Source organism: Lygodium microphyllum, chromosome 25 (assembly GCF_053477565.2).
Source record: "Lygodium microphyllum isolate KBCC chromosome 25, Lygodium_microphyllum_v1.1.10, whole genome shotgun sequence".
Classification (NCBI taxonomy): domain Eukaryota; kingdom Viridiplantae; phylum Streptophyta; class Polypodiopsida; order Schizaeales; family Lygodiaceae; genus Lygodium; species Lygodium microphyllum.
In genome coordinates, this window is record NC_141159.1 from 34,354,785 (window position 1) to 34,380,103 (window position 25,319).

A 25,319-nucleotide genomic window follows, 5' to 3' on the forward strand; every position below is an offset into this window, starting at 1 on the left:
GTTTGGGGGTGCAGGCATGCGACCAAGAAATCCAGGAAATACCTGCATGCAATGAGTCCTTCTTCCATAGCATGAAGCGAATAGACTGAGTAAGCGCATTGAGAGTCATAGTAGTCCAGGGCAATAGTGGCAGAAAATATGTCAACATTGGCAACATAATTGTCTGGGCCACTTTGAGACGAATATGGAAGGGCCAGGCTTGAGATTTCCAATACATAAACTTAGCCTCCATTTTCTGAGAGATCCACTGCAGAAGCTGCTTTGGTGGAACGTCAACACCCAAAGGGTACCCAAGGTGCCTGACAATGGAGCCACGAGGAATAACCCGACCCTGCCAGTCCAAGGACTGCAAATCCGACTCCGTGCAGCTAAGAATGGCTGATTTGAGCGCATTGATGCGAAGGCCGGAGGCTTGACCAAAGATGCCCCAAACATCCAATGCGCGCTTGAGGTTGTCCTTGTCCGCACGCAAAATCATAAAAGTATCATCCGCCAGGGATTGGCTAATGAAGTGCTGTCCTGAAGGAAGCGACAGACCGGCCAACTGAGAAGAGGCTACCATATGGGATAACATGGAAAGAACTGGATGTGTCGCGAGGGCAAAGAATAGCGGGCTCAAAGGGCATCCTTGTCTGACAGAACGGGCAAGTACAAATGGCTCGGTAACACCTCCGTTCAGCATGACTCGCGAAGACGCTGCCGCGCTAATGGTGTAGATAAGACGAGACATCCGGGGACCAAAGCCCATAGCCGACATAAGTTCAGCAACGAAAGACCAATCCAGATAGTCAAAAGCCTTTTCCAGGTCCAGTTGAATCAGTACTACCTCCTGGTTCGAATGCCGTGCATAATCAATAGCTAGTTGAGCATTCAATACATTGTGCAGAATATTTCGGCCCTTAATGAAACCATACTGTAAAGGATGCACAATGGCCGGGAGATGCTTGTGAAGTCGATTCGCCATTATTTTGGAAAAGATTTTGTACATTGAGCCCATCAAGGAAATGGGCCGCCACTGTGTCAACCTAGATGGCGAGGGGACTTTTGGAAGTAGTTTAATAAGGCCTTCTTTCCATGAGGCAGGCATGATCCCGGTTTGCCACACCTGCTGAAACAAAGCCTGCAATGGTTTCGCCAGTTGGGTAGCAAAAGCTTCAAAGAACTCATTGGTGAGGCCATCCCAACCCGGGCTTTTATCCTTGGGCAAATGTAACAAGACATCCATACCTCTGCCTCACAAATATCGGACTCCATAATAGCTTGCACGTCCTGCGGTAGCTGATTGCGGACCAGGTCATAAAAACCCGAACGGGCCTGGGCGATTTGATCTGAAGGTGGCGAAGTGGTGCCGAGAAGGTCACGGAAATAATTCCTGCACATATGCACAATAGTCTGCGGGTCCATGATAAGGTGACCTTCTGCATCCTCGAGTCTGGTCATATTCTCCCTAGCAGGAGAGGCGTGAAGAGCTCGGAAGAACTTATGGGTTTGACATGCATTATCGTGCAACGTATCTGTCAGATGTCGCAGTTTGGCCTGCTGATATGATTGCAATTGAAATTCTTTAAGAAGATCCGCCACCCGCATGGCCAGCGCTAGCAGAAACGCATCATCCGGAGAGTCCACCAGCAGGGAACGAACCAAAGCCAGCATGTCCTCGGCTGCCTTGCGACGCTGCCGACAAAGAGAGGCATGGTGGATCCCATACTGCCGAGCAACCCGCTGCACATTAGAAAGCAATCGTTTAAATGCCGCAGTGCCCTGAGAAGCGAAGTCGAAGAGAAATCTGTCAATCAATTGCTGCATATAGCCCTGAAAGATTGCATGCTTCAGGTAAGACGAATTGAAACGCAAAGGGGGTCTCCCCAGAAATTGCTTGAACGGGGCAATGGGTTGTGCAAGCAGCTCCAGCTGCAGCGGGAAATGGTCGGACAAGGCATATTGCTGCAACACCTTGATTTCGAGCATCTCAGGAAGAAAATCATCATTCTGCATGATATATATACGATCCAATCTCGACCATGTTGTTGCATACTGGGCAGAATGGAAAGTAAACCCTGTAGCAGACGGGTGTAGCCAGGACCAAAGGTCTTGCTTAAGAACGTGAAGAGCCAACGCCTGCCACATACGACTTTCCGGCGTATCCATCACCGAATGTTGCGACGTGGACTGGGAAGAATCCACACACATATTGAAATCCCCCATGAAGAAGCCCCGTCTGCCAAGTGACAAGGAGGTCTGCAAAGTCTGCCAAAGCGCCCGACGAGAGACGGAATCATTCGGAGCATAGAGGCCAAGTAGCCATAAGATTTCCCCTTCGAATATAATTTCAATCACCAAAAAACGGCCATGAACATCATTTTTAATTAGAACAGGCTGATATTTGTCATGGACAATCATGAGCACGCCCGAATAATGCATGGGCTGTGACCCAGCATAAAACAATCTAAAACCATGGCAATCTACCACTTTTCCGGCTTCATCGTGACTCTTGTGCTCAACAGCGCACAGGACATCCCACTGATTTTCATGCAATACAGTCCACATAGCATGTTGCTTGTGCCGAGAACAAATTCCCCGCACATTCCACGTGGCGATTTTCATGTATACTCAAAACAAAATCAGGTACGAGGCACTGCTTGCCTCGCTTTGACCTTGTCAGCGAGAATGTCCAGAACTCCCTCGTCCAAGAAGTCCGCCAACACTGCAAAAGAGTTCTACGGACCAGATTTGGAAGTAGACGGCATATCTGCTGGCTTTGAGATGGAACGGGGATAGCGACGGTCCCAGGGGGTAATGACATTACCTCTGGTATCAAATGCCAGCTTAGCAGAGGGCCCCTTTGAACGATCCGAATACATTTTCCTGGCGGGCTGATGAAGGGGGGCAGAGGAAATCATAGCAGGGGCCGAGCGCTCAGAAGACTGCATTTCCTTCCTGCGCATGTATGTACGCATGGAATCTTGTGATGTAGTAGACGCATTGTTCTCCATGGCCGCAGCAACCCTGTTGCCTTTTTTTGCACGTACTTCCACCCAATTAGTGGCGCTGGAATCCAGACCCGCAACTTGTTGTTTACCTTTGGCCAAAGCTTGGGGCTGATGGGTAGCATTCAGCGATGGGGCATCACACACCATATCTTCCATGGGCGGCACAGCATGGCCATCCTGGGAAGTGTGTTGCTGTTCCGGGCATTCGGCCATAAAGTGCCCCAACTGTCCACAGGAGAAGCAGTGCCCTGCAAAATTGCCCCATTTCAAGCGAAAGTGTAATGGGTGCATGCCAGAGCAATTGAGGCGTAACCAAGCAGGCCTTTTTCGTGCAGTGTCCCAGAGCATACACAAGCGGTTGCGATTGACAGCCCGGAGACTGGGAGGGACCAGAACAGTGCCCACAGCGGCCATAGCATCCTTCAATAATGGCCAATAAACAGCCGGACAGTTTTCCACCTCGACCCAGACCGGGCATTCACGTTGCAGCAGATGCTGGAAATCTGCCATTGGACGCCATGGAACCACATGAACCAACCGGCGATCAAAAAACAAAGGCAGTTTAGACAGAAGAGCAGCACGGTGCGTTTCTGATTTCAGCAGGACCTCAAAAAAACCCCGGGAGCCAACAAAAATCTCTTCAACACATTCCCCTTGTAACAGATGTTGCAACCACTGGCGGATACGGGAAATCAACGGGATTCGCCCAGTGAAGAAGAGTATGACAGCGCGATCATAGAAGACCGAAAAGGAGCGTAAGACAGTTTTTGGGTCCACTGTGGCATCCAGCACATCATCAGGTGCAGAGTCAGCGAAGGCTTCCTGATTATGTTGAACATAATCGCCAAGCAAGGTGTTTGCAAATTCCAGCAAATGTTCCCAGTCCACTTCCTGAGAGTCCACCGAATCCGAGGCAACCTGAGCATAGGACCGATTCTGAGGAATTCTCTCTCTCTCTCTCTCTCTCTCTCTCTCTCTCTCTCTCTCTCTCTCACTCATAAATTTGAACTAATGAATTGAAATATTTACAAGTCACCTATTGGCCAACCAAGCTGACTCAAAGGCCATTAGAAAACAACACATGGAGCCAAAAGACTACAAAAAACACAAGGCTACAAGAATGGAAGAGGGGGATCAAGAAGGAAGCGTAATAGCAGTGGTGTAGATCATATTCATCCATGCAACAGCCACCTCTTTGAGAATCACACCAGCTACTAAAACCATGGAGCTAATTTGCCATAATTATAATCCTCAAAAAGAGGCCACATGACCAGGGATACCTCAAGCCAAATCAAAAACAAATACATTATGTGTCCGCCAGATGTGTCAAAGACCAATCCAATGCAAAATGAAAAAGATAAAGATGCTCCTGTTGTAAAGTGGCCGTCCACAGGTGACCTTAGCAAAGCTCTAGAACTCCATCGTCCACTCCCTCCGCGGACGATGGGACCAGGTGCAAGGCGAGTCTCGAGCTCGTCAGGAGCTCCGTTTTCATTTCATGTGCACTTGGGGCAGCCAGGACATGTTTTTTGTGATGCAGGCAGGCAGCCCCAAATGGCGATACACCCCCCCTCCATAGCTTCTTGCCCCATCCCCCCTAGACTGCCTTGAGAGGCTTGTACACTTGATATATCTGTGACTCTGCATCAGCTCTAGTCTGTTGAGCATGAGCACTTCCTTGTATTCGGGGTTTTTTTCTGAAGTAATGTAACTCGCCACACTTTATTTGCAACCAAAAAAAAAAAAAAAATCCTAATGAAGGAATGATGACTGCAATGAAGAACATACAGCAAACATAACCCCAGATCTACAAGGAGTATGACCACTGAAGAAAACAATACAACTCTTATATACATAGACAACAGCAAACATTGAGTGTTTTTTGTGTTTCGCTGCAAAGAATACATCACAATTACCAACAAAAGTAATTCAACACATCCTATATTATTTACTACTAGACAAGACACCCTTTACATTTCATAATGCTAGCTTCATAATATGCAGGCGAGTTAAGACTATTACTGTAGTGCTTTTCCCTTTTGCATCTGCTGACTTGCCTGCCTAGAACCTCCATCTCACTTTGAATGACATCCACAAGATTGGTGCTCTACAAACCAACAATTGTTGTCCGAGAATGATTCTACTACTGTTGATTACAAAGAGCATCCCTTGAAGCAAGCAATCTTCCTCAAGTGTCTGGCTGCAAAGCAAAATCTTGAGAATTTTTATTGCCACGCCCACCAACAGCGTATGAGATGCTTGATGCTTAGAATAAAATCCTTTGCCTCATCATTAAAAACTTTGAGTATATTGATATGGGGTGGATGCAATGGACTCAAATAGGATTCTTGATGTCCATGGAACTTCACCACAGACACCCAAGGAGCTTCCATTGGAGCTTGTTCCTGAGAGGCAAGACAAGGCTCACCCTCAGGTCTAACACTATGCAAATCTATTTACCTATTTTTCCCAAGAGGCCCAACTGGAGACACATACTATTGCTGAGACAAAACCTAAGGCTCATGCACTTGCATAGGCACCACTACCTCACAATCCACTTGATGTTGCAGCACCTCAAGATCACGGTTGCATTCTCAGATAAAGTGACCCGACTCACCACACCTAAACCAGTGCCCAGCAAATGTTCCTCATTTCAACTCATAAACCAAGGCTTGCAAGTTACCAAGAGCCCCAAAAAATATTTTGGTGGAACGAGGTTAACCTGTATCCCACAGCAAGCAAGATCTATTTCTATTTTGAAATGCCATGCGAGGCTCCACCAAAACCTGTCCCAACAAGCACACGACTAGAGGAAGAGCCGCCATAGATGTGAAGAGAAGTTCACCACTTCCCCCAAAATACGACAAGCCTACCTAAGAACATCTTGGAATTCCTGCATGAGCCAGCACGAAACAACATGAACCACTTGTCCATTCAAAAACAAAGAAATGTGTCACATGATCTGAGCATGAGCATCCAAGGTGCAAAAGAGGACCTCGAAGCACACCTTGGGCCCATCATGACTCCTCACAAGAGCAGCCTGCACCTGTTCATTATCGACATCCTTATGCAAAGCATGACACAGATGTAGTGCCTCTATCCACGCCTGGATATGGGCAATGAGGGGAGTCTGACCTATGAAATAGAAGATGGCAGCCCTCTTATGAAAGGTTGCAATTTGCTGCAACACAATGTTGATCCCCAAAACTGCTACTGCATGTTCTCATTCAACTAAACTCGTTGCTTTCCCTTCATTTGCATGAACATATTCACTCATCAAACTATTAGCTTGAACAAGAATATATTGAAATGTGTCATACCCCTCCCATTGAGGTGAACAAGAGCCCAGATCAGGGATCTCTGGAATGCCTGAGAACAAAGGATTGACCAGTAGTTTGCAGCACTTGCCTACTTCATCTCCTCCTCCATCATAAAAGTCCTCAGCCCGGTATTTCCACATCCAAATCCACAATTTCATACCATCACCAATGCATTGGTCGAGGAACTCCATATCAATACTACAAGAAGAATGTATCGCATGTAGACTACAAGAGCCAACTTGAAACCCTCTGTGAAGCAGAAAATCAACTGTACATGCTGCCATGTACAGTGAACAGAAAATAGGCCACAGAACCCACTCAAAAGAGGCTGCTTCAAATCATCCTTAAATTATAACTCAGATGGCAATTCTAACACCAACAGCTCCAAAAGGGAGATAAAACCCTAGTGCAAGTGACGAGCCCTCCTCTCATGCCACCACCTCTCATTGAGGCAGAAAAGATAACTGTTGTTCCTGTCATGTCATAAATGTGTGTCACATGATCACATTCAGCTGTGCGTGAAGGCCATGAGATCAGTATATACACAAAGTCCAGTACATGTTCCTTTCGCAATTCAATGATAGAAAGTGAGCCTTTCAACTGTATCTTATCTTCAGCACAAAAGGAACTACTTAAGAAGCTAAATTAATCAGATATCAAATCATACTTCTGTAAGTCTCTTCTCAGTCTCTGCATCTGCCATTCCATTTGGGAAATGTTTACCTCCATTGGCAAGCTCATCTGTAGGGTTTGATTCTTCCTGCAAGATAAGAAGTAGCCATGATAAGTAACATAATGTAGAATGCAGCCACACCACTGTATGCTGCAAAGTTATGACATGATAATCACGAATCTTGAACAACCAGACAGAGTAATAATCACAAATTCAGTTTAACAATGTTTGCATACCTCTACCATCAAGTAGTTACTGACTACTGGTGGATCAGGAAGAGTCGATACATCCGTATCAAAATCCACCTCTGTCAGCTTCTTAGAAAGGCCTTCATCAAAATCCCTAAAGTCAAGAAAAAAACTTGATCAAAAAAGGTGATGTATACCAAGAACTGAAGCACATACACACTTAAAAGTGCTCGCATCTACAAAAGAGCTGAAAAGCAGAACCTCATATATAGTTGAGATGTAATATCTTCCATTGCATTACTGATAATTATGGCTTCTATTTTCAGTTTGACTATATATATATATCAGGCCTATGCATGATTTTGGGATTTGGTATGTGTGTCTGATTTAGATTGCAGGGCAAAAAGGAGAAAGAGTTATATGTGTCTGATTTAGATAGCAGGGTAAAAAAGCATAAAGTTATTCTTATTCTCTCAGGTTACTGCTGTTTAAGTAAATTCTATATGTTTTGTAACATCAGAGTTGCTTGTGTGTTCCTCCTCCAGTGACAATGTACAAGGGATGACATTGAGCAATATCTCTTCCTCAATCATTTGTTTCTTGAAATGTGTAGCTGTGCAGTCCTCATACAGGATGCTGTAAATTATTGTGCTTAAAGATGTGTGATCAGGACACTAAGTCCTTGGTGTTGGCAGCACAAGTACTGTCCAGAGTAAGTTAGCTTTTCTATTACAACCGTGTTAGCTTTTCTATTACAACACCCCAGTCTTAACATTTTGCGAGGAGAATTTTATAGAAGTCTCAACTTCCTTTGAAGATTGACAGAAGAGATGGCGAACCAATCCTTTCACACTGGAGCTCCTTCAAACATTTCTGCAATCAACTGGCAGAGTTAATTGATGCCAACTACAAAGAAGATTGGCTCCTACAAGCAGTGCCTTGAAGCATGTCATGTCACCCTAGGAAGCCCATGTCTTTGCCCTCACATACAAGACAAAATGTTAAGATGGACATGGTCAAACACACACAATCAACACCAAGCCTCTTTTCAGTCTTAAAGAAGCCTATTGAGCCCTCCATCTTGCCCATCACTCTGCTAGTGTTGCCTCTTTAAATTCGTTCTTCAAGTCCACCCACCTATACTAATTGTAAGAAAGATGATCTGACTTTAGTACAAATAAAAGCACAAAGGTGCTACTCTACACCCATCTTGCCTATGTACAATAACATTCAAACAATGGCCCCTAGTCTCAGAGCACTAGACCTACTGCAATGTGGAGTGTATGAGGCTCTTATGACAGTATGCACGGTGACCTTGCTTATACATCAACAATCTCCTGAACCACTTCCCACCCTTCCCCCCTCCAGACCACTGAATTGAGCTCATCCTAGTTACAAGGTGGAAAGTACCACCATATGAGGCTCCATATGTAGCCTCCACAGTAGTCTGTGGCCATCTCATTAGACTCCAAGTCCTGTAGAAAAGTTTTGCAATGGAGAAAGTGTGCCTGCATGTCTGTATAAGTCAGCTAACAGCTCCAAAGCTGACCTTTGAAGATCTCCAAAGTGCCATGCATGAAGACACCCAGCATGCTGAAACAAAAGAAAGCTCAAAATATGACCAATGAATAAGATGAAACTAGAATAACCTTGGGTACTCCCCTCAAAAATTCTTGGGGCCAAACTCTCTAGCAAAGCTTAGCTAATGGTCAGGATCCCAATATGTAGAAGTTGTTGGGCAAGTAAAATTAAAGGGCTTGATTAAGAAAAAATTATCATGCATTTCATCCTAATTTAACTCCAAAAAAACAGCCCCAAAAAGAATTACTTATGGAAAAAGGCATCTTGCTGTGACTATATAACCAATGCCCAAAAATCTCCCATAAAAGGCCATGTTGTGGGCATCCCCCATAGTTGTTTTCATACGTAGTACAGACGGGCCTGTACCATACAGTACATATCCATACAATTCTGTATGACAAAACTCACCCTTCTCTGCTGCCATGTCTAGGCAATCTCTCTCTCTCTCTCTCTTTTTTTTTCCTAAAAGGTCTCTCTCTCTCTCTCTCTCTCTCTCTCTCTCTCTCTCTCTCTCTCTTTTTCGTAAAAGGTAATTGTATTAATTACGAAAAAAATACAAGATTACTTGATTACAAGATACATGATGACACAAAGCCATCATGTGAAGAGGTTCTCTCTTTCTTTCTCTCTCTCTTTTTTCTGATTACAAGAGACACGAGGGCCCTAGGCCAACGTGTGGGGAATCCCCGTACTAATGCACTAAAAAGGTTACACCAATCATGGCAACGACCCAGAGGCAATTGCCATATGCCACGGATGCAAATCCTCCCGAGGGAGCAAGTCGGAGTGTCGGATGAGATCTAGCTGCCAATGCAAGAGCCCTTTAAGCCTGGCAATATGTCGCGGTACATTAGAGGCCGAATCAAAGAGAAAAGCATTGAGCGTGGTCCAAATGTGCCAGCATCCCCAATATCTGAAAAAGTGAAATAAGATCTTCACATGCAACTGTGGCGGTGTGGGATACTTCGGGCGCACAAAAACCCAGTCGAAAGGAGTTAGCGAGGACCCCACCACCGCGCGCCAAATGTGCGGCAAGAGTGACCAGATATTCTTGGCGAGCGGGCAAGAGAGAAAACGATGTCGGGCCGATTCCGCCGGTGTGGTACAGAAGAAACAATTGCCATTCGAGATGCGACGCTTGGCAAGGGCCGAGGCAAGAGGAAGACCACCAATCATCACCCGCCAAAGAAAGACCTTGCATTTGAAAGGTGTCTTATTTAGCCAGCCCTCCATCAGCGTTTTCTGCCACCATGACAGCGATTTCCCCAGTCCCCAAACAGTATTAGCTTTCTCACCCAGCCATTGGTGATCTTGAATGAGAAGATGATACACCTGATTAGTAGAGGCCTTTTCCAGACCCAGCCGGCCTGCAAGGTCCCAGTCCTGCCAAGGGCGATCCACAGCCAGGGCAGGAAAGGGTTGCCTACCCTGAAGCTCCGACGAAAGCTGTTCCCATAAATCACGGTATCCACGCGGGATCTTGAAGAGTCGCCTAGCAGTCCGAAACGATACGAGGACATTGCGAGTGGCAAGGGTAGCATCCGCAACCGACGTCACACCTAAACGGGCCATGCGATAAAATCTTGGTCTGAGCTGATGTTTATCTTCCCATGAAAGCAGTCTCGATACTGCCAACAATTCCAGCTGAAAGGAGTTAGTCTGCAAGCGGTCCCCTACTGGGTGCCAACGGGCCTTTTGGAGCACCACTTTCCAAGAGCCGACCAAGTGCAGTAACAAAGAGGAAGAGGGACTGGAAAAAAGAGAGTCAGCATTAAGGACATGCCACCAGGAGGCCAGAAGCCGTGTGTTACCATGGCGGAGCCCGCTGTCCTCAAGAAAATAACGGGCTATAATGGTCCACGGGTGATGATCCACACACATGGCACGAAAAAGGGACCAACGGAGAGCTAACATATGAGTGTGTGCATCCAAAATAGCTCCACCACCCATACGCTTAGGGGTACATGCATGTGACCATGAAATCCACGAAATGCCTGCCTGCAGTGAATCCTTCTTCCAAAGCATGAAACGGATGGGATGAGTGAGAGGCTTCAAAGTAGTAGGCGTCCATGGCAACAAAGGCAGGAAATACGTTACCATTGGTAGCATGATTGTCTGGGCCACTTTGAGGCGGACATGGAATGGCCACGCTTGCGACTTCCAATACATAAACTTCGCCGCCAGTTTTTGTGAAATCCACTCCAGCAGGTCTTTTGGCCGTACATCCACCCCCAATGGGTATCCAAGATGCCTGACAATGGAGCCACGGGAAACCACCTGGCCTTGCCACCCTAAGGACTGTAAATCAAGCTCCGTACAACTGAGAATGGCTGACTTAAAGGCATTGATGCGAAGCCCAGAGGCCTGACCAAAGAGTGTCCAAACATCTAATGCCCTTCGAATGTTGTCCCTGTCCGCCTGCAAAATCATAAAGGTGTCATCAGCCAAAGATTGGCTAACGAAGTGCTGACCCAACGGAAGAGACAGCCCGGCCAGCTGAGCAGAGGCTGCCATGGAGGATAACATTGAAAGGACCGGGTGAGTCGCCAGGGCAAAGAAGAGAGGGCTCAAAGGACAACCCTGTCTGACCGAGCGTGCAAGGACAAATGGCTCTGTAACCCCACCATTAAGCATAACTCTGGAGGAAGCCGCAGCACTAATGGTGTAGATCAATCGGGACATCCGAGTACCAAAGCCCATAGCAGACATGAGATCTGCAATGAAAGACCAGTCCACATAATCAAATGCCTTTTCCAAGTCCACTTGAATCAATACCACTTCCTAACGGGAGTGCCGCGCATAGTCAATAGCCATTTGCACATTTAAGATATTATGCAGAATGTTGCGGCCCTTAATGAAACCATATTGGAGAGGATGCACAATAGCTGGAAGGTGCTTGTGAAGCCGATTCGCCAGCACTTTGGAGTAGATTTTATACATGGAGCCCATCAAAGAGATTGGTCGCCAGTGTTGCAGCTTTGACGGCGAAGGGACCTTTGGACTTAGTTTGATAAGGCCTTCTTTCCATGAGGAGGGCATGACCCCTGTTTCCCAAACCTGCTGAAACATGACCACCAATGGCTTCACCAACTGCGTGGCCGAGGTCTGAAAGAATTCATTAGTGAGACCATCCCAGCCAGGACTTTTATCCTTCGGCAGGTGCAACAAAACATCCATAACCTCTTCCTCGCAAATATCCGCCTCCAAAGTGGCTTGCATATCAACTGGAACCTGCTGGCGGACCAGATGATAGAAGACCGAGCGGGCATGCGTAACCTGGCTAGAAGGCGAGGAAGAAGAACCAAGAAGTTCCATAAAATAGTTTCTGCACATAGTGACAATGGTCTACGGATCAGTGACCATGCGACCTTCCGAATCCTGGAGTCTGGTCATATTTTCGCGAGCCGGAGACGCATGCAAGGCGCGAAAGAACTTATGAGACTGGCAGGCACTATCTTGCAATGTGTCAGTCAAGTTGTGCAGCTTGGCCTGTTGATAAGATTTCAACTGAAACACTTGAATAAGATGGGCCAACCGCCTCTCCAGTGACAGCAGAAAATCATCATCTGGGGAATCCAGAAGCAAGGAACGGACCAAAGCCAGTAAGTCTTCTGCTGCATGTCGACGTCGGCGGCAAAGCGAGACATGATGGATCCCATACTGTCGAGCAACCCGCTGCACATTAGAGAGCAGCCGTGCAAATGAAGGCAAGCCCTCAGAGGCGAAGTCCAATAAGAACCTCTCAATCAACTGCTGCATATAGCCCTGGAAAATTGAATGCTTCAAATAAGAGGAGTTGAAACGTAAAGGGAGCCTATCCAGCAATTGCACAAAAGGTGCAATAGATTGTGCCCGCATCTCAAGCTGGAGGGGGAAATGGTCCGACAACGCATATTGCTGCAAGACCTTCATTTCCAGCATCTCGGGAAGAAAATCATCCCCCTGCATGATATACATTCTGTCCAGTCGCGACCAGGTAGTTGCATATTGTGCGGAATGAAAAGTAAACCCTGAAAAAGAAGGGTGAAGCCACGACCAAAGATCTTGCTTGAGTACGTGCAAAGCAAAGGAACTCCACACCCGGCTTTCCGGCGTATCCATTACCGAATGCCCTGAAGTGGACTGAGAAGAGTCAACACACATATTGAAATCTCCCATCAAAAACCCCCTTCGGCCGAGTGACATGGAGCCCTGCAAAGTGGACCAAAGATCCCGTCGGGATGCGGGATCATTCGGAGCATAGAGGCCCAACAGCCATAAAATCTCTCCTTCAAATAAGACTTCGATCACCAGAAAGCGGCCCTACACATCATTTTTAACAGGGACAGGCTGATATTTCTCATGGACAATCATCAGCACGCCCGAATAGTGCGTAGCATGGGTCCCTGCATAAAACAGACGGAATCCATGACAATCCATCACTTTTCCTGCTTCACCATGACTTTTGTGCTCAACTGCACACAATACATCCCACTGGTTCTCATGCAAGACGGTCCACATGGCATGTTGCTTATGGCGAGAGCAAATGCCTCGCACATTCCACGTTGCTATCTTCATGTATCCTCAAAGAAGGAAGTCAAGAACGAGGCGCCTGCTGCCTCGATTTCACCTTTTCCGCGAGAGCATCCAGGACATCCTCATCCAGAAAATCAGCCAATACTGCAAAAGAATTCTGGCGACCTGCTTTAGAGGTAGAAGGGAAATCCACTGCCTTGGGAGAGGGGCGGGGATAACGCCGATCCCAGGGTGTAATAACATTACCTTTGGCATCAAACGCCAGCTTGGCAGGTGGGCCTTTGGGGCCGTCGGTATAGGCTCTCCTTGGAGACTGATTACGGGGGGCAGACGGGGCCGTAGGACGCGCAGCCTGCTGTGAAGTGGCCATTTCTTTCCGGCGCGTATACGTGCGCACGGAATCCTGGGAAGCAGTAGGCCCAGGATCCGCCAGGCCTGCATCCAACTTTTTACCTTTTTTGGGACGTGCCTCAATCCAGTCAGTGCGACGGGAATCCACACTCAGGACCTGTTGTTTGCCTTTATCCATGACATGAGGAGACTGAAGGGCTTCCTGGGGCGTGGCATCAAGCACCATGTCATCCTTGGGCAGCACAACCTGCGCATCCTCCGAAGACGATTGCTTTTCAGGGCATTCGGCCATGAAATGCCCCAATTTACCACATGAAAAGCAGTGTCCCGCAAAGTTGCCCCATTTTAAGCGAAAATACAAAGGATGCATGCCCGAACAATTGAGGCGAAGCCACGCAGGCCTTTTCCTGGCCGTGTCCCATAGCATGCATAAACGGTTGCGGTTCATCGCCCTGAGGCTTGGGAGAACCAGCACTGTTCCCACAACCGCCATCGCATCCTTCAACATGGGCCAATAGACCGCCGGACAATTTTCCACCTCCACCCACACCGGGCATTCGCGTTGAAGCAGACGCTGGAAGTCGGCCATGGGGCGCCATGGCACAACATGGACCAAGCGGCGATCAAAGAATAGTGGCAACTTGGACAGGAGCTCAGCGCGATGCGTTTCCGATTTCACCAGCACCTCATAAAAGCCGCGAGGTCCAAGGAAGATCTCCTCAACAGACTCCCCTTGCAATAGATGGTGCAACCACTGGTGAATATGCGAAAGCACTGGGATCCTGCCAGTGAAGAAAAGTATAACTGCACGGTCATAAAACACCGAGAAGGATCGCAAGACTGATTTGGGGTCCACCGTGGCTTCTAGCACATCATCCGTTCCCGCAACAGAAAAAGATTCGGTATTATGCTGGACATAATCGCCGAGCAGAGTATTGGCGAAGTCCAGCGAATGCTCCCAGTCAATTTCCTGCGAATCCACAGGATCAGAGGCCACTTGCGCATAGGAGCGTTCCGGAGGACTCATTGGCTCATCAGAAGTATGCTTGGAGTGCCGGCAGGCGGCAGTTCAGAACTCGACGGCAACTCCTCCGTGCATGGCACCATATCTTCCGGCTCCTCTGCATCGAAATCAGGGCCAAGGGCTGCCACCGTCCGGTCAAGAAAATCCATATCCAGGCCAGCCATACTGCTGTCTTCACACTCGTCCTGGCAGAGGGCGACCTAGGATAGGTGAGGTCGATCCTACGCAGGGTCGGATTGCAGGTCCCCAGCTTCACGCAGGATCCAGTCAAGCCTGCGCTGCCCTGGGGGAAGGGGCCAGGCGGCACGCAGGGCAGGACGGCGAAGAAATCACAGGGCAGGGCGGCGCAGCACACAGGCAGGTCAAAGACGTCACGCAGGGGGTGAGGAAGGGCGACAGGGCAGGGGGCGACGAAGGGCGCGCAGGGGGTAGCGACAGGCGACAGGTCAGGTCGGCGCGCAGGGCGGCGCCAAGGGCGACCGACGCAGGCACACGTGCGCTCGCTCTCGCACTCTCTCAGGCGACTCTCTCTCTCTCTCTCTCTCTCTCTCTCTCTCTCTCTCTCTCTCTCTCTCTCTCTCTCTCTCGCGTTTCGTCTGCACGCTCGGCCAAATAGAACTTGCGCAGCCCTGAGGGAAGATCTCAGGTTGCTGCGCACAGGGCAAGGAAGCGTGCCCGCTGTACGGGGCAAGTCGCCAGGGCCAGACCGCAATGTTCAGCCGTCGGTCATCAGTCCTCGATGGTCCGCCATCGCGTTCGTCGTTCTCTCTCTCTCTCTCTCTCTCTCTCTCTCTCTCTCTCTCTCTCTCTCTCTCTCTCTCTCTCTCTCCCAAGCTCTCCTCTCTCTCAAGCCTCTTCCCCCCCCCCTCTCTCTCTCTCTCTTTTTTTTTTCGTAAAAGGTAATTGTATTAATTACGGAAAAAAGGTACAAGATTACATGATTACATGATTACAAGAGACACGAGGGCCCTAGGCCAACGTGTGGGAAATCCCCGTACTCATGCACTAAAAAGGTTACACCAATCATGGCAACGACCCAGAGGCAATTGCCATATGCCAGGGATGCAAATCCTCCCGAGGGAGCAAGTCGGAATGCCGGATGAGATCTAGCTGCCAATGCAAGAGCCCTTTAAGCCTCGCAATATGTCTCGGTACATTAGAGGCCAAATCAAAGAAAAAAGCATTGCGCGTGGTCCAAATGTGCCAGCATCCCCAGTATCTGAAAAAGTGAAATAAGATCTTCATATGTAACTGTGGCGGTGTGGGGTACGTTGGGCGCACAAAAACCCAATCGAAAGGAGTTAGTGAGGACCCCACCACTGCGCGCCAGATTCGCGACAAGAGTGACCAGATATCTTGGCGAGTGGGCAAGACAGAAAACGATGTCGGGCCGATTCCGCAATAGTGGTACAGAAGAAACAATTGCCATTGGAGATTCGACGCTTGGAAAGGGCCGAGGCAAGAGGAAGACCACCAATCATTACCCGCCAAAGAAAGACCTTGCATTTGAAAGGTGCCTTATTCAGCCAGCCCTCCATCAGCGTTGCCTGCCACCATGACAGCGATTTCCGCAGTCCCCAAACAGTATTAGCTTTCACACCCAGCCATTGGTGATCTTGAATGAGAAGATGATACACCTGATTAGTAGAGGCCTTTTCCAGACTCAACCGGCCTGCAAGGTCCCAGTCCTGCCAAGGACGATCCACAGCCACGGCAGGAAAGGGTTGCCTACCCTGAAGCTCCGACAAAAGCTTTCCCCATAAACCACAGTATCCGCACGGGATCCTGAAAAGTCTCCTAGTAGTCCGAAACGATGCGAGGACATTGCGAGTGGCAAGGGTAGCATCCGCAATCGAAGTCACACCTAAACGGGCCATGCGGTTAAATCTCGGTCTGAGCTTATGTTTGTCTTCCCATGAAAGTAATCTCGATACTGCCAACAATTCCAGCTGAAAGGAGTTAGTCTGCAAGCGGTCCCACTGGATGCCAACGGGCCTTTTGGAGCGCCACTTTCCAAGAGCCGACCAAGTGCAGTAACAAAGAGGAAGAGGGACTGGAAAATCGAGAGTCAGCATTAAGGACATGCCACCAGGAGGCCCGAAGTCGTGTGTTACCATGGCGTAGCCCGCTGTCCTCAAGAAAATAACGGGCTATGATGGTCCACGGGTGATGATCCACACACATGGCACGAAAAAGAGACCAACGAAGAGCCAGCATATGAGTTTCTGCATCCAAAATAGCTCCACCACCCATGCGTTTAGGGGTACATGTATGTGACCATGAAATCCACGAAATGACTGCCTGCAGTGAATCCTTCTTCCATAGCATAAAACGAATGGGATGAGTGTGAGCCTTCAAAGTAGTAGGCGTCCACGGCAGCAATGGCAGGAAATACGTTAGCATTGGTAGCATAATTGTCTGAGCCACTTTGAGACGCACATGGAATGGCCACGCTTGCGACTTCCAATACATGAACTTCGCCACCAGTTTTTGTGAAATCCACTCCAGTAGGTCCTTTGGCCGTACATCCACCCCCAATGGGTATCCAAGATGCCTGACAATGGAGCCACGGGAAACCACCTGGCCCTGCTAGCCTAATGACTGTAAATCAGGCTCCGTGTAACTGAGAATGGCTGACTTAAAGGCATTGATGCGAAGACCAGAGGCCTGACCAAAGAGCGTCCAAACATCTAATGCCTTTCGAATGTTGTCCCTGTCCGCCCCCAAAATCATAAAGGTGTTATCAGCCAAAGATTGGCTAATGAAGTGCTGCCCCAAAGGAAGAGACAATCCTGCCAACTGAGCAGAAGCCGCCATTGAGGATAACATTGAAAGGACCGGGTGAGTCGCCAGGGCAAAGAAGAGACGACTCAAAGGGCAACCCTGTCTGACCGAGCGTCCAAGGACAAATGGCTCTGTAACCCCACCACTGAGCATAACTCTTGAAGAAGCCGCAGCACTAATGGTGTGGATCAATCGGGACATCCGAGTACCAAAGCCCATAGCAGACATGAGATCTGCAATGAAAGACCAGTCCACATAGTCGAACGCCTTTTCCAAGTCCAATTGAATCAATACCGCTTCCTGACTGGAGTGCCGCGCATAGTCAATAACCATTTGCACATTTAAGATATTATGCAGAATGTTGCGGCCCTTCATGAAACCATATTGGAGAGGATGCACAATAGCTGGAAGGTGCTTGTGAAGCCGATTCGCCAGCACTTTGGAGAAGATTTTATACATCGAGCCCATCAAAGAAATTGGTCTCCAATGTTGCAGCATTGACGGCGAAGGGACCTTTGGAATCAGTTTGATAAGGCCTTCTTTCCATGAGGAAGGCATGACCCCTGTTTCCCAAACCTGCTGAAACATGACCGCCAATGGCTTCACCAACTATGTGGCCGAGTTCTCAAAGAATTCATTAGTGAGACCATCCCAACCAGGACTTTTATCCTTAGGCAGCTGCAACAAAACATCCATACCCTCCTCCTCGCAAATATCCGCCTCCAAAGTGGCTTGCATATCAAGTGGAACCTGCTGGCGAACCAGATGATAGAAGACCGAGCGGGCATGCGTAACCTGGCTAGAAGGCGAGGGAGAAGAACCAAGAAGTTCCATAAAATAATTTCTGCACATATTGACAATGGTCTGCGGATCAGTGACCATGTGACCTTCCGAATCCTGTAGTCTAGTCATATTTTCGCGAGCCGGAGAAGCATGCAAGGCGCGAAAGAACTTATGAGACTGGCAGGCACTATCTTGCAATGTGTCAGTCAAGTTATGCAGCTTGGCCTGCTGATAAGTTTTCAAGTGAAACACTTGAATAAGATGGGGCAAACGCCTCTCCAGTGACAGCAGAAAATCATCATCTGGGGAATCCACGAGCAAGGAACGGACCAAAGCCAGTAAGTCCTCTGCTGCATGTCGACGTCGCCGACAAAGAGAGGCATGATGGATCCCATACTGCCGAGCAACCCGCTGCACATTAGAGAGCACCCGTGCAAATGAAGCCAAGCCCTCAGAGGCGAAGTCCAGTAAGAACCTCTCAATCAATTGCTGCATATAGCCCTGAAAAATTGGATGCTTCAAATAAGAGGAGTTGAAACGTAAAGGGAGCCTATCCAGCAACTGCATAAAAGGAGCAATAGTTTGTGCCCGCATCTCAAGCTGGAGAGGGAAATGGTCCGACAACGCATATTGCTGCAAGACCTTCATTTCCAGCATCTTGGGAAGAAAATCATCCCCCTGCATGATATACATTCGGTCCAACCGCGACCAAGTAGTTGCATATTGTGCGGAATGAAAAGTAAACCCTGAAAGAGAAGGGTGAAGCCACGACCAAAGATCTTGCTTAAGTACGCGCAAAGCAAAGGAATTCCACACCCGGCTTTCCGGCGTATCCATTACCGAATGCCCTGAAGTGGACTGAGAAGAGTCAACACACATATTGAAATCTCCCATCAAAAACCCCCTTCGGCCAAGTGACATGGAGCCCTGCAAAGTCGACCAAAGATCCCGTCGGGATGCAGGATCATTCGGAGCATAGAGGCCCAGCAACCATTAAATCTCTCCTTCAAATAAGACTTCGATTACCAGAAAGCGGCCCTGCACATCATTTTTAACAAGAACAGGCTGGTATTTCTCATGGACAATCATCAGCACGCCCGAATAGTGCGTAGCATGTGTCCCTGCATAAAACAGACGGAATCCATGACAATCCACAACTTTTCCTGCTTCACCGTGACCTTTGTGCTCAACTGCACACAATACATCCCACTGGTTCTCATGCAAGACAGTCCACATGGAATGATGCTTATGGCGAGAGCAAATGCCTCGCACATTGCACGTGGCTATCTTCATATATCTTCAAAAAAAAGGAAGTCAGGAACGAGGCGCCTGTTGCCTCGATTTCACCTTTTCCGCGAGAGCATCCAAGACACCCTCATCCAGAAAATCAGCCAATACTGCAAACGAATTCTGGCGACCTGCTTTAGAGGTAGAAGGAAAATCCACTGCCTTGGGAGTGGGGCGGGGATAACGCCGATCCCAAGGTGTAATCACATTGCCTTTTGCATCAAACGCCAGCTTAGCAGGTGGGCCCTTGGGGCCATCTGAATAGACTTTCCTTGTAGACTGATTACGGGGGGCAGACGGGGCCATAGTACGCGTAGCCTGCTGTGAAGTGAACATTTCTTTCCTGTGCATATACGTGTGCACGGAATCCTGTGAAGCATTAGGCCCAGGATCCGCCAGGCCTGCATCGAACTTTTTACCTTTTTTTTGACGTGCCTCAATCCAATCAGTGCTACGAGAATCCAAACCCAGGACCTGTTGTTTGCCTTTATCCACGACATTAGGTGGCTGAAGGGCCTCCTGTGTCGGGGCATCAAGCACCATGTCATCCTTAGGCAGGACAACCTGCGCATCCTCGGAAGACGGTTGCCTTTCAGGGCATTCGGCCATAAAATGCCCCAATTTACCACATGAAAAGCAGTGTCCTGCAAAGTTGCCCCATTTCAAGCGAAAATGCAAAGGATGCATGCCAGAACAATTGAGGCGAAGCCACGCAGGCCTTTTCCTGGCCGTGTCCCATAACATGCATAAACGGTTTCGATTCATAGCCCTGAGGCTTGGGGGAACCAGCACTGTTCCCACAACTGCCATCGCATCCTTCAACAATGGCCAATAGACCGCCGGACAATTTTCCACTTCCACCCACACCGGGCATTCTCGTTGAAGCAGACGCTGGAAGTCGCCCATAGGGCGCCATGGTACAACATGGACCAAGCGGCGATCAAAGAATAATGGCAACTTGGACAGGAGCTCAGCTCGATGTGTTTCCGATTTCAACAGCACCTCATAAAAGCCGCGATGTCCAAGGAAGATCTCCTCAACACACTCCCCTTGCAATAAATGGTGCATCCACTGGCGAATATGTGAAAGCACTGGGATCCTGCCAGTGAAGAAAAGTATAACTGCACGGTCATAAAACACCGAGAAGGACCGCAAGACTGATTTCGGGTCCACCATGGCTTCCAGCACATCATCAGTTCCTGCGTCAGAAAAAGTTTCATTATTATGCTGGACATAATCGCCAAGCAGAGTATTGGCAAAGTCCAGCAAATGCTCCCAATCAATCTCCTGCGAATCCACAGGATCAGAGGCAACCTGCGTATAGGAACGTTCCTGAGGACCCATTGGCTCGTCAGAAGTATGCTTGGAGCGTTTGCCCGCAGGCGGCAGTTCAGAACCCGGAGGCATCTCCTCCGTGCACGGCACCATATCCTCCGGCTCCTCTGTATCGGAATCAGGGCCAAGGGCTGCCACCGTCCGGTCTAGAAAATCCATATCCAGGCCAGCCATACTGCTGTCTTCTCTCTGAAGAAGTCGTCAGGCGGCAGTCGTGAGATGGGTCTCCAGGCGGCGCGCAAGTCTAGGTGATCCTCTCTCTCTCGCTCTCGGCTGCCTTAGCTCTGCACGCGGACGTAAAGCAGGGGACCACAGGCGAACAGGCGTGCACTCGTTCAGGCGTCTCTCTCCCCCTCTGTCTCTCTCTCTTGCTCGCTCTGCAGGTCCCGCAGGCCTGCAAAATCAGGAGACCGCCCGACTGCAGCAATAGGACTGCAATGGGGCTACTGTGCTGAACCGGCCGGACGCAAGCAAGTGAACCCCTGACCAACAGGGCGTGTGAACACAGGCGAGTAGCTGAGGGCACAGATCCAGGCGACTGTGCAGCGTCCGAGGGGAGACGTCAGGCAAGACTCCGCGCAGTAGGGCAGAGTCACACCGCAGAGGGAGACCAGGTCGCGACCTGATGGCCACGGCAGACGACGCGACGGCAGCAAAGAAAAGAGGGACGACGCAGACCTGGCAGGCACGGACGTCGACGGCGAATTCTGAGCCTCCACAGGTAGGTGCCCGCGTGCAGGATGACGGTCGCAGGCAGAAAACGACGGCGCAGGCGATTTAGGGCATCCTCTGACGGCGCAAGGACAGGACACCATCGTCGATCTTCACGCTCGCCATCGCAACCTCTCTCTCTCTCTCTCTCTCTCTCTCTCTCTCTCTCTCTCAAAGCTTAGCACATAAGCAGAGACACGAGTATAAAGCACGGGGGCAAGCAAGCTTCAAGAGATGGTTCATGACACTTGATCATATATTGACCCTCTGAGCTATTATAGAGGAAGGTAGGGCACATGGGAAGAGGGTTTATTGCTCCTTTGTGGATTTTCGCAAAGCACTCAACATTGAACCCCAAGCCACGCTCATGTAGCGACTATAGGATATTGGTGCTCCACAATATCTACAGTGTGGGATTTATGCCTTGTACAAGTCAATGACAAGGAGGGTGTGAGCTCCAAGAGGGCTCTTAGAATTTTCCAATTCTATGGGCAATGCCCAATGTTTTAGTCATTAGTTCTTTTTCAATTCTTTGTGTGAACACAACTAAAGTTATAAGTTGTCACCACTCGTAGAGTTAGAGTTAGAGTCAATTAACTCTACTTGAGTTAGAGCTAGGTCTATGTTAGACCTATCTTGTACCTTTTATTCTCATTCTTTCAATTCAGCAAGTACACTCTACTCTTTTGCTTCAACACACTCTGCAAAAAATAAGTGATACAACAGCATTTAATTGCTGTTACAATCAGATTGAGCTAAAACTTTGGGAAAATTCAGCAAATTTTGATAAGAATTGGCATTAAGTTGCTATAATTTGTACTTTTGAGGCCATGCATTACGAGGCAGCGGTGGTACAACAGTGCATTGCTGTTATTTCTTGGCTAAGTGCTGATTTGGGTCAAATTGGGCACACTTTGGTGTTTATGTGACAATTTGGTACTTGTTGCCTAATCCCGAGGGGAGTATTGGTACTCCGAGTACAATCTATACTTCAACAGAGAAATATTTGGCTGTAGATTTTTGTCCATTACTAACAGCATGGCACGTCAGGGGACTAATGATCAGAGCAACATCCTTGGTGTCCTTACTCAGGAGAACAAACTTGATGGATCAAACTACCCATTGTGGAGTTTTATGATCCACAACCTTCTTGCAGCAAAGGACTTGTGGGACTATGTTAAACGTGATTTGCAGCAACTAGGAGGTCTTGCACCTCAAACACCTTAGAGTAACGCTAGAGGACAAGCTGCTAGTGTTGCTGCCCCTCCTTCCCCTCCTATCGAGGATCAAAGGAGATGGGACTCAAAAGATGTACAAGCACTTTCTTTGATTGCCTTGTCAGTAAAAAGATCGATCATTCCATATATCCGGTCTTGTAAGATCTCAAAATCAGCATGGAATGTACTTGAGCATATGTTTGCAACACGTAACAAGGCTAGATTATCTTATCTCCGTAGAGAGTTGACCAATGTGAAAATGAATGAGGGTGATAGCATGGCAAATCACCTTACTCACATAGAGTTGCTCAATGTGGATGAAATCATTCAAGATGCTGAATTGGTAAATATCACACTAAACTCTCTTCCAAAGTTGTATCTTGGTTTCCACACCTCTTTGATGTTGTCTTTGGGGGGGGGAGGGAGCAACAGCCCCTTACATTTGTGGAGTAGGAAGGCCTCTTGTTGCAAGAGGAACAGACTCAAAAGAATGTTGCATTGCATTCAAGAGATGCGGCTTTACTTTCCAAGGTCAAAGACTAAGGAAAAGTCAAGCAAATTGCAAAAAATCAGCAAAAGGATGATGTTGGACAGCCATCAAATAAGGCTGTACAAGACATAGAAAAGTCTCAAAAGAAAGTGAAATGTCATTAATGCAAAAAAAGGTCACTATATTGATGAATGTCGTAAAAGATTAGCCAAAGAGAAGAAAAAGAACTCTGATTTGGCTGTCAAAGAGACATCGGCCAGCAAATCTACTGATGGTGATGCTTCAACCAACTTTGTGGAGAAGAACTATGCATTTCTAACTTGCAGTTATGATTCTTCAATGGCTGATTCAGCATTTAATGCTGCTGAAATGCAACAAACATGGTATTTTGATAGCGGAGCTTCAAAGCACATCACTTCTAGAAAGTGTTTGTTTTCCTCTTTGCATTCAACCCTTACTGGGAAGTGTGTTACATGTTCGAACACCAGTAGTTATGGTATTTGTGGCATTGGAATAGTCACTATTACTACTTCAGATGGTTCTGACTTCATGCTTCTAGATGTCTGTTTTTTCCTTGCGTTACAAAGAACTTGTTGTCTATCTTTGCTTTTAACAAGCATGGCTTTCAGGTCATCTTTGAGGATGACAAATGCATTGTCAGAGACACAGAGAAGGATTATGCACTCAGGCTGTCTGGGATCTTGTATAAGGGTTTGTTTTTGTTGGATACCTATAATGCACAATCTCATGATACTTTGGCAATCACTACTCTATCACCCGCTGTGCAAAATGAGGAGCTATGGCCTGCCCACTATGGACATATGAGTTTTGGGAGTTTAATGACCCTTCAAAGGTATTATATGGTAGATGCATTGCCTCCAGTGGAGACTCCACCTCCTCATGCATGTGAGGGATGTATTTTGGGCAAGATGCACAAATTTGTCTTCAAAAAGGATGGTGTAGTGCATGTTGTTCGAAAATTGCAGCTTATTCACTCTAATGTTTGCGGTCCCATGAGGACACGTGAACTTGGAGATCGTCTTTACTTTGTTACATTTATTGATGACTACTCTCCGTATACATGGGTGTATGGGCTGAAAGTAAAATCTGATGTGTTTATGCTTTTTAAGCATCTTGTTGCAAAGCTTGAGGCTGAAACTAGCTTGAAAGTGCAGACACTTCGCACGGATAGAGAGGGAAGTACATGTCTCATGCTTTTGAGACATTTGCTTGATCATGGCATTACACATCAAGCCACTATTAGAATGATTCCTCAGCAGAATGGTGTTGCTGTGAAAGGAAGAATTGCACTCTTATGGAGATGACTCATTGTACGCTCAAAAGCAAGGGACTGCCTTATAAATTTTGGTTAGAAGGTCTTCAGTATGCAAATCATGTGTTGAATCGTACACCCACTAAGGCACTAGTCAAAGTATGTGGATAAGCTCTTACATAGGTTTAATATGCAAGGTTGCAAACCTATGTACACTCCTATGGAGCCAGGCTTAAAGCTGTCTATGCATGATGGTGAAGAGATGTCTCGTGTTGCAAATTACAACCAAGCTGTTGACTGTCTTATTTATCTTTGCAACACACGCCCTGACATTTAGTATGCAATATCTCAAGTAAGCAAGTATGTGCATAGCCCACAAACTATACATTGGCAAGCTATTAAGCAAATCTCATATACTTGTAATGTACTCAATCACATACATTATTATTTCTCGGGGGGAGACTTGCAATTACAGGCTTATAAAGATTCAGATTGGGCTGGTGATGCAGACACTAGATAGTCTACTAGTGAGCCTTGTTTCTTTCTAGGCCGTTCATGCATTTCATGGCTAAGCAAGAAACAGCCTACAGCGGCTACCTCATCCTATGAGGCTGAGTACAAGGCAACCTTCATGGCAACAGTGAAATGTGTATGGCTGCGCATATTGTTGGCTGATCTACATTTACCATTGAAGAGTCCTACACCCATTCTTTTTGACACTCAGAGTGCTATTGCACTAGCACAAAATCCTGTGTTTCATGCTCGCATGAAACATATTGAGGTGCATTACCATTATG

At 47.7% G+C, this 25,319-nt stretch overlaps 1 protein-coding gene across 1 annotated transcript in view; it reads right to left on the bottom strand.

The window, feature by feature from the left end:
• LOC148014071 (RNA polymerase II C-terminal domain phosphatase-like 2) overlaps positions 1-25,319 on the bottom strand; it is a 195,344-nt gene that overhangs the window by 107,999 nt on the left and 62,026 nt on the right. The window contains exons 6-7 of the mRNA XM_087666325.1: positions 7,220-7,325; positions 6,978-7,070 (exon numbers count right to left, since the gene is read on the bottom strand). Of these exons, the coding sequence (XP_087522451.1) occupies positions 6,978-7,070; positions 7,220-7,325 (199 nt within the window). The remainder of the gene's footprint in view (positions 1-6,977; positions 7,071-7,219; positions 7,326-25,319) is intronic.